The sequence below is a fragment of the Benincasa hispida genome, chromosome 2 (assembly GCF_009727055.1).
Source record: "Benincasa hispida cultivar B227 chromosome 2, ASM972705v1, whole genome shotgun sequence".
Classification (NCBI taxonomy): domain Eukaryota; kingdom Viridiplantae; phylum Streptophyta; class Magnoliopsida; order Cucurbitales; family Cucurbitaceae; genus Benincasa; species Benincasa hispida.
The window spans coordinates 13,275,533-13,288,183 of NC_052350.1; the positions used below are offsets into that span (position 1 = coordinate 13,275,533).

Below are 12,651 nucleotides of genomic sequence, written 5' to 3' on the forward strand. Positions count from 1 at the left end.
GTGCAATTTTTTCCCTAAGCCACAAAGGAAATTCTCTCTACCCTCCCAAAAAGTTTTCTTCTCACCATCTTCCAATAGTTGAATACCACATATTCTTCTATTAGAATTTTTGAGAATAACAAGGTTACTCTCGTATTCAAGATTATTCGAGGAAACATTCCTGTTCAAGATCGTTGGAGGAGTCGTTCGCTGGAACATAGAGAGGATTATTCTAGGAGCTTGGGAATCTACAAACGTAAGAATGATTCTATCTTTTCCCTACAGCATACTATTTACATGTTTGTTTTACGTATATTCTATTTTAGCTTACTATTTTTATTTATGTAAAAATCGATTTGCAGGATGCAAGGCGTTTACATTGCTTCCGCTACAGGATCCGATCCCTTCAAGAAGTAGATTAGCCTTCAATAATTTCATTTACTACTATGTTTGTCATAATGATCTAACAATAAAGTTTATCGCGAAAAATTAAATTTCAAGATGAGTAATCTCTCTTTGATACCAATTGTTGAACTGGTATGGCAACCCTAGGGGAGGTAAATATGGTTTGGTAAACTTTTTCTTAAAGTATGCTTAATTTGATCTAATTAGACATTTTTAAATTAAATTAATAAAAAGGCTAATTTATGCTAAATAACAAGATCGATAAAAATTATGTAACAATATACACAATCAATCTCAACTAACAAAATCATGCAATTAAAATTAAATGCAAAAAAAATAAGTAAAGTGATATAGAAGAAGACACCGTAATTTTTACAGTAGTTCGGTCAAACTTGACCTACATCCACTTTCCCAAGTGCCTCTTTCGATTTCGATTAAAAATATCCTTTGACTCTTTCCACGGTTGAGAACTGAACCGCTACCTTGGTCCTTTTACGGGTTCAAGAGCAAACTGAACCTTTCCCCGAGTTAGAATCGAACCGTTACAAGTTTTTTTTTTCAAGCTTTAAATCACACAATAAAACTCTCTAAAAAGAGTGGGTATATAAGTTTGAGCCCACACACTTTAATTCTCACAATACAATAGAATTTCTCTCAAGAATAAGATGAAAATAAAGAAAATTAGAAACTTGTAGAGAGAGTAACAATAGTGGCCTTTTTGCTAATTTTGAGGATTGTAAAATGTGAATGGTTAAAAAACAATTGAATTGAATGGTAGAGATTTAAACTCAACTAGCCGTTAGACATAAACAAAATATAATATTAAATTTGTTTTCTTTTTAAATTTGTTTTCTTTTTAAAAACCAACAAAAAAGTAAAAAGTGTCCAAAACTAGTCGTTAGACACAAACATAAAATAATATTAAAGTCATTTTCCTTTTAAATTCATTTTCTTTTTAAAAACCAATCAAAAAATCAAAAACTCACCATGTGTTACTCCTCCATTACTCCGAATGACACCTTTCAATTGGTCCAATTTGATGAGAAAAACTCTACCACATCACCATCTCGGATATTTTTCTGTTACGCTTCTTGTTGTTATATCTTACTCATCCGAACTTTGATTTGGGTAATTCAAGAGCTACCAAAATCGTTGTTCCGAGTTCTATGCTACAAACTATTCAAAATAATAAAAATTATTAGTAAACAAAAGCATGTTTGTTATCATCAAAACAATAATTAATTAAAATTAATTGATTTGAGATTAAGAGTAAAAAAGTCAACATTATGATCGTGGAAATTAATAAACCAAATAATGTGTCTAAGAAGTACAAACATTGACACGCGATACTAACATGACATGACACCAACACGGATTCTTCTCTTTACAAAAAAAGTAGGACATCATAGGTTATTTATTTTATTTTTTTTTACAAAAATAAATATATGTGTGCATAATTTGACATATTGTAAAATATGCACACATATATTTAACAAAAAGTAGGAAAAAAACACAAATCCAAAAGAAAAAGGAAAGATTAAAACCTATGGAAAAAAATAGAAAGGAGAAGAGAAAAAAATGGTAAAAGAAGTCATATAAGTTGGTGACGGTCGTCGGACTTGAATTTAAAATCACCACTGTCGATGAAGTTAGAAAGAAAAATCAGGTAGCATCGTTGTTGTCTGTGTGTTTACGCGTGCATGTATATACGTGTGAGGGCGTGTGTGTGCGGCGTGTGTTGGAAAAAGGTTGTGATTTAAGCCTTGAGGATGAAGCATGTTAATATGTAGAAAGTATGTGAAAACTCTAGAAATTTAAAAAAGCCTGTCTGAATAGTTAATTTTAATCGGCTTAAAATGCTCTTAAATGGGTTGCTGATGGTGGATCTTGTTTCAATATTTTTTTGAATTTTTTTTTATTTTTTTTATTTTTTTTTTTATATATGGAGTGTCCTTGGTATGTCAGTTCAGAAGTATTGGTGTTTCATAGTGAAAACTCATACCGGCACCCAAACATATGCTTTAGAAATCCAAACTTCCAAACCCTACATCCAGACACGGGTGTTTGGGATTCTTAGACTTTAGAACTTCCAAACCCTCAAATTTGATTCCTGCCCCCCAAAGGTCCCCTAAAACTCCCCACTTAAACGCAGTATCTAGTTTCTGTACAGAATTCAAGTTTATGACTAAAATTTGATAGTTGAAAAATATCTCAACAGAACTTGGAGAATTTCAAATATGATTAAGATGGATCGATTTTCCATGTGCCAAGTTCTACAGGAAAATGGATCAGAAGAAGAATGACAAATATACTTTCGTACTTCATCTCTATAATTAACTATGAACGTTTTTTCCCATCATCATTGCAATGACTAGCTTTTGTTTTCCAAAAACTACCATCAGTTCAACTTCCAAGTACACTCTACCTCTAATTACACATTCAAATACTGAGAAAACAGTAATCCATAACTTCCTTAGTTTGGTTTGCCTACTTATGCCGATGAAGATTCAGATGGCAGATGTTTCACTCTCTTAGTGGTTGTCTAACTATCAGCACTTCTCAGACGAGCAATTAATTCATCCTGCACCAGTCGGTCAAAGAATCCTCAAACACCCCATCAATAAGAGAATTGAAACATGTATAAAAGTGATTTTAAAATAGTTAAAATCACTTTTATCATATTCAAAATCACTCCAAAAAAATGTTTTTAATACTTCAAAATCAATTTTGATGAAATCGTGTTTAAAAATGTGAAAGCAATCGTCAAATTAATTTTAAATGATTAAAAACATGTTTAGAAGTGATTTTAAATCTATCACAAAAGTGATTTTAACAAGTACTTATTCAACTAGATTGATTACAATATAATATACTTGCCTTCTTTCCTCTGAGCGAGAGGCCTTTAGCCTTGAGAAGGGCACGCAGCCTCTCTACAGTCAAATTCTGTAGATCCTTACTTGGTGTTTCATTGTTTGATGCTCCTGGATGAATGATTGCCGCAATATAAACATCAGATTTGGAACACAGTTCTAACGAAACCATGAACTGATTAAAGAAAAAAGTTGAGAAACATCCACCCCTGAATGACCCTTCTGTTTTAATTTTCAGATATATCTTAATAACTAATGGAACCTGTCAGACATATTTCTAGACGTCAATCACCAAAGAAGTATGATATACTGGGTTCTTTTAGGGGTGAGAATTTTCTCCTTAATATGTAAACAACCATCTATAATATTGTAGAAGCTGTTGTTCTAAATATACAAAAGAAAAAGTCCCTACTTGTTCTTTCATTCTTGAAGAGTCAACACATTGGTGACATCTTTTTTCTCCATAGATAATTAATTTAGGGGCCCAGGAAAGCACCTGATCTATATAATGCCTAAGAAAAAAGTTATAGGGATGTTGAAAAATCTAGGAAGGAGATTTAGGAGTTGGTGAGGTTTAATACTTCTATTAGGGCCGATCATTAGACCGATTTGTAATTATGACCTTGATCTTGTTCTTTTGGATTAGAGTTTTTTTTGTTGTTAGTGTCAAACTCCTGTTTTTCTCTGGGGGATTGTTTTCTCCTACACCTTCGTATTCTTTCATTTTTTTAAATAAAAGTTTGGTTTCTTACCATATGTGTGTGTGTGTATATATGATGCCGAAGAAAAATTGAAGGAGACAAAAGAAGGATTTAGTCCACTATTGTGAAGAAATCTGCAATGAGTAATGAGTCAGTCACTGTCCCTAATTACTTCCCGGATACATGATCGACCAGAACTTACCTTTGATTGAACATACTTGTGCAGCCCTCTTTGCTCGGCTGTCTGAAATTTTTTCACCAGCCCTGGAAATATCAGGGTAGCATAACTAGGACTCAATATTACGTAGATGCCAAAACAAAAATCAAGTATTCAAACAAACAAAACAATGAAATATGCTACAAGCACCATCTGATAAGAAACAACAATCCATTGTCTGCTTCCATAAGGAAATGCAGCAGAATCCGACAGTTTCAACAAAAAAATATGACCAACTAGCAACCTAAAAAGATGATCCTTTTATTTCCAAAGAAGGATTATGTCACGATGGTACCTCTTTCGAGATGACTCAGCTGCAGCTGCTCCCTTTCCATCCTTTGAACTGGTATTTTTAAGCATTAAAGATCTAATAAGTATATTCTGCTGGTTTGTCTTGATTTCTTGATCCTCTGGATGCAAAATGGTCGTAAACATTTATTAATTTTTGATGTGTTCAAAATAGGTAACTTAGCAAAAAATATATAGTGGCAATATATATATATATATACGTGGCAAGTGGTTAGTGCATTTTTGAATGATAAGTCCAGTTTCTGACATGTGTCTCAGTCTGTGAGATTGTTGGCTCTTGCAAAAAGGGCTATAGCTGCTAGCAAGAACTATTAAGTAGGATCATGATTCAAGATGAATCTCAGATATCATTCCTTACAATGTGACTGTAACACATCCACAAATATTTCTTGGTTTCTCAGTGTACATTCATAAAATATATAAATTAACAAATCAGTAACCTTAACGGTACAAAATGAACTTCTGGTTCCAAAGTTTGTAGAGCTCTGCACGAGCAATATGATTATCCTTCTTTTTCCTTCCTCAATTCTAGTGTATATCAAATATCTGGTGAATAATGTTTCGGTCTTACATACAAGTGTTGCTTCATGGTATGTCTACAGACTAATGAACTTAAATAGTTGCTTTATGTTTAGTAAAATGAATATGTCGAGAAATAAAAGATAACCTGGTGGTGAGGTATCGTGAAGGCAGATATAGACTCGCATACTTCCCTGCACAAACATATTGAAAAACACGTAGATTCAATATCGATAATAACCACGATAAATACACACAAATGACAATAAGTGCCAAATGGAAAAAGAACTAAGAAAAGAAAGAAAATACATTAATTTCTACACAATGATAATATAAAAACTAACTTTACACTATAATGTGGTTAGAGATCTTCCAACATAATTAGTAACAATACGACGCGACACGGACACACACCCTACAATTCAATAGTTCAGACTGGAGTAATAACGAACTCAAGAACTCAAACACTCAGATAACTCAGATGCATTATTACAAAACCTAGCCATAGGGAAACTCAAATTATCAAGTTCTTATACCTGTAAACAACTGGTCGGCCTTGGATTGCTAATATTATTGAAGCCTAAAAAATGATAGTAGGCAACACAGCAGCATCCCTTAAGGCTTAAAGCATTCTTTTATACTATTAAAACGTAGATAGATTTAACCCCTTTTAAATGCTGAGACTCAAATGCATTGTTACAAAATTGTATAATTTCCATGGCTTCGGAACAAAGTGATTGATTAAACTATACAAAATTCGTCACTAACGTAAATGCATCAAATATGAGAAAACGTACAAATTGGAAACAGAACAGAATACAAAAAGAGCAAGATTTGAAAGAAGAGTAGAAGAAACATTACCGGATTCGAGGAGGGAACGGTAGAAGAGAAGAAGCCTCGGGAAGGAAGGTCGCCGAGGAACTTGGAAGCGCCATGACCAGAAGAAGAAGAAGAGGAAGACGCCATGGCGAGAAACCCTCGCAAAGTAGAGAAACTAGAAAGAAAGCAAAGATGATCAGTCAAATCTGTGCTAAACGGGAGAAAGGCGTATGATGAAAAAAGCCCACTTCGCTAAATACACGGGACTGGAAACATTCCAAGCGCGGTAAAATCTTTGCGGCCTGTTTGTGTGACGAACAGACCTGAAAAATTCTCTCTAATTTACGCTCTTCATATTCAAACTTTATTGCCCCAATTCCACATCATTACATACCTCTACCACTATAGGGTTCACTATAATCCATCTATATCTATATTATTTAAAAGGGACAAATAGAAGTCTTTCATTTCCCCTATGGATTTTTCTCTTTTAAAAAAAAAAAATATCACATTTTATCCCTAAAATCTCAAATTCACTTTAAATAAAAGAAAACAAATCAAACCTTATACATAAAATCTCAAATTCACCTTAAAATAAGAAAAATACAAATTTTATCTCTATTTATCTATCTATACTCATGCTATATATAATTTGGGAATAATACTTTTTTTTATCTCTAAATTTTAGCTTTAAAATTTTAAAATGTTACACATTTAGTCCTTAAGTTTTGAGTTCTATTTCAATTTAGTCTCTAAATTTCAAAATATTACAATTTTACCTTTGAGATTTGAGATTTTTTTCAATTTGGTCACTAGATTTCAAGATTTTACATTTTTAACCTCAATTTTTATTTAATACTCGTTTTTAATAATTGACGTCAATTTCTATTAATTAATTAAAAATAATTATGAAGTAAAATTTTAATTTTAATTTAAAAAGTGATAAAAATAGTGAGACTTAATTAATCATAATTGTTTTAACGAACTTTTTAATTTATTACCATAAATTAACTCTAGAGATGGAAAATGAGTATTTAGTGAAAAATCAAGGTTAAAAATGTAAATCTTAAAACATATGAATCAAACTAAAGCAAAACTCAAATGTTAAGTATAAAATTCTTGCATTTAAAACCTAAAGACTAAATTGAAATCAAACTCAAAACTTAAAAGACTAAATGTGTAACATTTGAAACCTAGGGAATAAATAAAAACTAGACCCAAAACATAGGGACCAAAAAGGTATTTCTCTCTATAATTTGATTGGAATAAAATCAAATTATGGTTGAAATATGAATTTTCTCTATAAACAACCGAGCCTCTCATTTTCAGGTATTTTGTTTAAACATATGTCCTCTTTTTCAAATATTTCACTTTTCAATTTAGTAAAATCATATAGAGTGATTTAATGTTCTTTTATATGTTTTTTTAGTTTTTATACACACCGATTCATCTACTGATCCTCAAATATTGAAGAGGGTGGATAAGAATATATTAAGGGTGTATAAAGGGGTATTGCTGTAATTTTTCTTCATTCTTTTTGGGCCTATATATATTGTTTGGCTTGTTTAATAAAGTGAGAAAACCTAGTTTTATTTCCCTCTGCTAGACGTAATATGGTATCAGAGCAACCATAGCCACCACCGCTTCTATCTCCCATCGCCACTTTCGTCGACGTCGACTAACGACGTCTCACCGCTATTTTTCTTCTCCTCACGCCGTTGTTGCTTGCTTAGACAGCTCGGGCACACTTCGTTTCCCTCCCTGTTTTTCTTTGCTCCGTTGGTTATTTCATTCCCCGATTCAATCATTTATATCGGGTTTGTTGTTCGGGTTCGTGGCACACAAACCTTCGTGGGTCTGAATTTTGTTGGCTTCTATCTTTCACGCTTCTTCTACCTTAAAGTTCTTCAATAGGAAATATGTAAGAATAAACAACGTGCATGAGGAAACAATTTAGATCCTGAGGACTCTAAATTTCATTAATTTTAAAGATAAACCATGCATGCAAATAACTTTGAAATTAGGGTTTGAGTTACAACCTTTATAGCTCCAAATTGACCACCATTTCTACTCCAATCTTCTCAAGAACCGGTTGTTGACCACCATGAGGGTCTTCCTAACTATTCTTCGATCTTAGAACGGGATAATGGGATCCGGTGAGTGACTAAATTAGAGATGAATTGAGAATAGAAATTGAGAGAGAATTGAGGACTTAAATTCTAAAACTCTTTTAGAATCTCTAAGTTGCCAAGAAGAATTTGTTTTTCAACTAAGTTGAAAATTACCAAAATATCCAAGAAGTTTAATCTTTATCAAAGCATCTTATTTATAGAGAAATTACATGTAATTCATGCAAATCGAGTTAACCAAATTTGGCACTTCAAAATGCAGTCATTTTAGTGAGATAAGTGGCATTTTGTGGAATCAACACTTTGTCAAATGAATTACTCTCTAATTCACTAAAAGTCGGTCATATTTACAGTTGGGTCAAAATTACCATTTTACCCTTGCAATACATCTTACTCCTTAAGTCTCCACCAATCCACTAATGAACAATTGGTTTATGATCTTACAAATACACCAAGTCCCTCTCGGTCATAGAGAGAGCAAGACCTCTTGTTCAAAACTAGGAGTCGGTACTTAAGGGAACAACCTATTTGTTAACCTTGAAATCAGGAGGAGTGAATTCCAGTTAGGGTGTTCATGGGTTGGGTTGGGTTTAGAGATGTCCACGAGGCAGGGCGAGGCCGGGCCGGGGATGTCATTCCCCATCCCCGCTCCCCGCTCCCCATTTCATTCCCCATCCCCGTGAAATTTCCCACGAGGATCGGAGCGAGGATTCCCTGTGGGGATCGGGTTCCCTGTTGGGGAATTTTTTTCCGTTACCCTTTTTTTTTTTGTAAAAAACCAATTAATTTAAATCACTAATGTGAACAAATTTTAATTAAATAATAACTTTATCACTAAATTGTTTGTTATGTTCGTTTTACATGAAATTTGAATTTAAAGATAAACTACTCAAATTTTGGCCTAAAAATACTAATTAGTTTCTTTTAGTAGAAATAAATAAATATAAATCAAAATTATTCACACATATATCTAAATTTTAAATATATTCATTATCTTTCCCAATAAATAATCAAATTTGAAATTTAAATTTAATATTTATATAATAATAATAACATAACATTAGATAACTATCTAAATAAATATGTAGAAACTAATCGGGGTAGGGAGGAGGGAACGGGGCGGGGACAGGGGAATGCATTCCCGTCCTCGTCCCCATTTTCGTTCACAGAGAATTGTTTTCCCCCCACTCCCTCCCCCATTCCCCGCCTAATCAGGGAAATCCCTTGTCCCGTTCGGGGCGGAGCCCCACAGGTCCCCATTCCCGGGGAAATTGGACATCTCTAGTTTGGGTTGGGTTGAAAGACTTTTAGACCCAACCCAATTATTCAGGTTGTAAATTTTTTCAATTCCAAATAACTCTTATTAAAAAAATAAATCCAACTCAAACCCAACCATGAGATATTTGGGATGGGTTGGTTCGGGTTAATCGAGTCATTTATTTAAATTTTGTTCTAAAAGAAGCAAAACGTAAATAAGTAAAAATCTAATTTAATTATTTTCATATATTGAAATTAAGATTAAAACTCTAGTTTCAATTTATATAGTGAAAATTTTCTTTCTAAAGTGCAAAGAAACTACTTTTAAGAGTTTGTTGAAGAATAAATTATTCAAAAAAATATTAGAATTAAATAAAATTAAAATCAATATATGTATAAATAATTGTGTTATAAGTAATAAAAAAATATATTTTAAAGTTAATAATAAATTCGGGTTGGTTCAAGTTGGTTTGAGTTATATTAGGTGAACCCATGAACCAACCCAACCCATAAAATTTTCATTTATTTGAACCCAACCCAAACCACACTGGTTGGGTTGGATTGATCGTTTTTTCGGGTCATCGGATTTTTTGAACACCCCTTTCCCCAGCTATCTACCCAGACTTACCTCTAAAATGGGAGGCTTATTGAGTGACGATATTGAGCTACGCTCACTTATGAAAATTAAAGGACAATTTCAAATAAACAGTAGTTCATAGTTAGCTCAGGACTAAGATCAAGTTACATCTAGTTATCAAAATGAAACAGACAGTTTTAACAGTAAACGACGTTATAAAGAAAAATGACTATTTTATGGTCCAGTCTTACGCAAACATCTTTTGCATAGGAGGCCTCCACTCGCATATCTCTACGTGAACGATTCAGGATCACATCATTTATCTTAAATACAAAGTGAGTCGCATCTATAGTATTTATAGGATAAGGTACTCAATCCTATCCCTATACTTATAGATCGTTTTGGCTATGTACTCATTGATCCACTTTTATGTCTCCACATAAAGTTCAAGCATTCATGCTATAGTTAGGGGCTCGTTAGTTTATTGAATTTAGGTTTTAACAAGTACAATTTACATATTCAGTAACAATATTTACTGAATATACCTCAACAACATCTTTATTGCAAAATAAAATATGTTTAATGTTTACAAACTGCGAGTTTTATGACATATAACCCAATAGAATGATGAATATCTCGACCCTATGGCATCTTTCTTTTCATCTTCCACTGTTTCTACAATAGCGATTTCCTTTATATTGGTTGATTTGTTATCTTCGATTAGTAATGATAAGCCTAGAATCTTCTTGTCATTTTACAAAATCATTCGAGTAAGGAAAATACGTCTAAATCATCCTCATCCATATCTCATGTGGAAACTATTTTCCTTTCTATTTCTTGTCATGAATCTATAACTAATAGCAAGATTCTTGATTCTGGTGCTTCATCTCATATTTGTCGAACTCTGAGTTATTTTCATGATTTGAAACTTGCTTCTAGTATGTCTGTTTCCTTACTAGGTAGTTCTTGGAGTTGTTTAGAGTTTATGGGAAATGTCTATATAAATCAGCATCTCACATTGGATAATATCCTATACATACCTACATTTTCTTTAAGTCTAATCTCCATCAGCGCATTGACTCGTCAGTTGCATATTAATGTTAGATTTGATGGTGATTTCTGTGTTATTCAAGACAAGTCCTCTTTGAGAACAATTGGAAAGCTAGCTTGATTCATAGATTATACCTTATGGATATTGATCCTTCTTCGATAGCTGTTAGTTCTTCCATTTTGCATATTGATTGTACTATAGTTACTTTTGATACTTGGCAGGCCAGCTTTCCCATCCTCCTATTAAACTCATGATTGCCCTTAAAAATATCATCCATTTTAATACTAAGATTTTAGTTATATATCACCATGTCTTGTTTATCCTCTAGCTAAAAAAAAAAAAAAAAAAAAAAAAAAAAAAAAAAAAAAAAAAAAAAAAAAAAAAAAAAAAAAAAAAAAAAACTCCTTGTTTCAATAAACCATGTAGCTTTCCGTAGTTTTGAACTAATACATTGTGATATTCAGGGACCTTATTCAATATCCTTTCCATGATTGGTTATCGTTATTATTGGGATTGATGCCCTAAACTCCCGTTGGGTCTTGTAGTTTGTAAACATATATATTAAACAAACGCTCGTGATGTAATAAAATGAGATATTTTCTTCACTGTTGTTTATGAAACATGAGATGTTTTAATTGCTTTACTATAAGCTAATAAAACTAAGATCCCTGGGTTGTTGTTGTAACTTAAGTATGTAGTGGAGACATACAAGTGGATCATGCCTTAAGTGATTAACCAAAATGGTCTATAGTATATGGATATTAGGAGGGAACCTTATCCTTGTGGCACTACGGATGCGGCCCGCTTTTAAGATAGTTACAAGTGTTTGTGACATGCTACAGATGGTCTGATCCTAATCATTCATATGGAGACATGCGAGCGGGGGCGTCCTATACAAAGGAGTTTGTATAAGACCGAACCACGAAGTGTTAGTCTCGTTATATAACGTCGTTCATGACAAAAGACTTTACTTAACTAAGATGACCATAGGTAACATTGACCTTAATCCTAAGTGAGTTGGGAACTCCTACCTTTGAGGGGTTAGTCCTTGATTTGTTTATGGTGCGAGTGGCCAGATAGACAAACTCAAACCTACCACCTGAGGATTCATCGAATTAAGGAAGATGGGAACACAACTACACAAGATGGAAATTACTCGTTCCCCGAAGCATAGGTAAGTACTAAGTAGATAGATTACTCTCCTTAAGGGTTGATTCTGAGGCTTGAACGATGTGGCACCACACACCTTCTCATGGCTCGAGAGGTGTCCATTCACAACAGACGTATGATGTATTGTTTATTTAAAGGGATCAATGGTACTTAAGAGTTAGATGTAACTATAGGGGTAAAACGGTAAATTGGGCCCAGTTGTACTTACGATCATCTATGGAGGGTTATCCTATTGTTGAAAGTATATCCGATGGACACAGAAATATATCTGTAGTGTGAGAGAGTGCAGTTGTCGCTTAGTAGCTCAATGGATTCGAGTTGAGAATCAATTTTTGGGTCAGTTTGAAGTGTTCAAATTGACAAGAGAGAGTTTAATTATGTATGATATGATTAAATGGTTCAATTATATATGGATACAGTTGACATGATATATGAGATACATTAATTGGAGGAAAATGATGTAAATATGATTTATTATCAATAAAGGAAGAAAAGAACTATGGTTTTAAATGTTGCATATTGATTGGATATTAAAACTATAGGTCATAAATATAACATGATAAAGAGTTATTATATTTATTTATAATTAAAGCAATTATGAGATAATTGTTTGGTGGTTTTTCCTTAACCGTGCATGAAAGTGGAGGT

General features: G+C 33.0%; 1 protein-coding gene across 2 annotated transcripts; it reads right to left on the reverse strand.

Annotated features, from left to right (window-relative positions):
- Window positions 1–2,605: 2,605 nt before the first annotated feature.
- On the reverse strand, window positions 2,606–6,261 carry LOC120070711. Of its 2 annotated transcripts, XM_039022561.1 has the most exons (7): window positions 6,143–6,261; window positions 5,862–5,994; window positions 5,149–5,194; window positions 4,468–4,582; window positions 4,158–4,219; window positions 3,262–3,365; window positions 2,606–2,965 (listed from the first exon to the last, which is right to left on the reverse strand). In XM_039022561.1, exons 2-7 carry the CDS (start codon window positions 5,964–5,966, stop codon window positions 2,927–2,929), a joined length of 471 nt encoding a protein of 156 aa, XP_038878489.1. In that variant the 5' UTR covers window positions 5,967–5,994; window positions 6,143–6,261; the 3' UTR covers window positions 2,606–2,926. The 2 variants fall into 2 exon arrangements, with proteins under 2 accessions (XP_038878489.1, XP_038878488.1); XM_039022560.1 differs by lacking the exon at window positions 6,143–6,261 and having other exon boundaries at window positions 5,862–6,136.
- Window positions 6,262–12,651: the final 6,390 nt, after the last annotated feature.

Coding starts and splice junctions, on each gene's coding strand:
- LOC120070711 (XM_039022561.1), bottom strand. CDS start 5,966: ATGGCGTCTTCCTCTTCTTCTTCTTCTGGTCATGGCGCTTCCAAGTTC. Junction 4,220..4,467: donor GCTGAGTCATCTCGAAAGAG/GTACCATCGTGA, acceptor TGATATTTCCAG/GGCTGGTGAAAAAATTTCAG. Junction 2,966..3,261: donor TCTCGCTCAGAGGAAAGAAG/GCAAGTATATTA, acceptor CGACTGGTGCAG/GATGAATTAATTGCTCGTCT.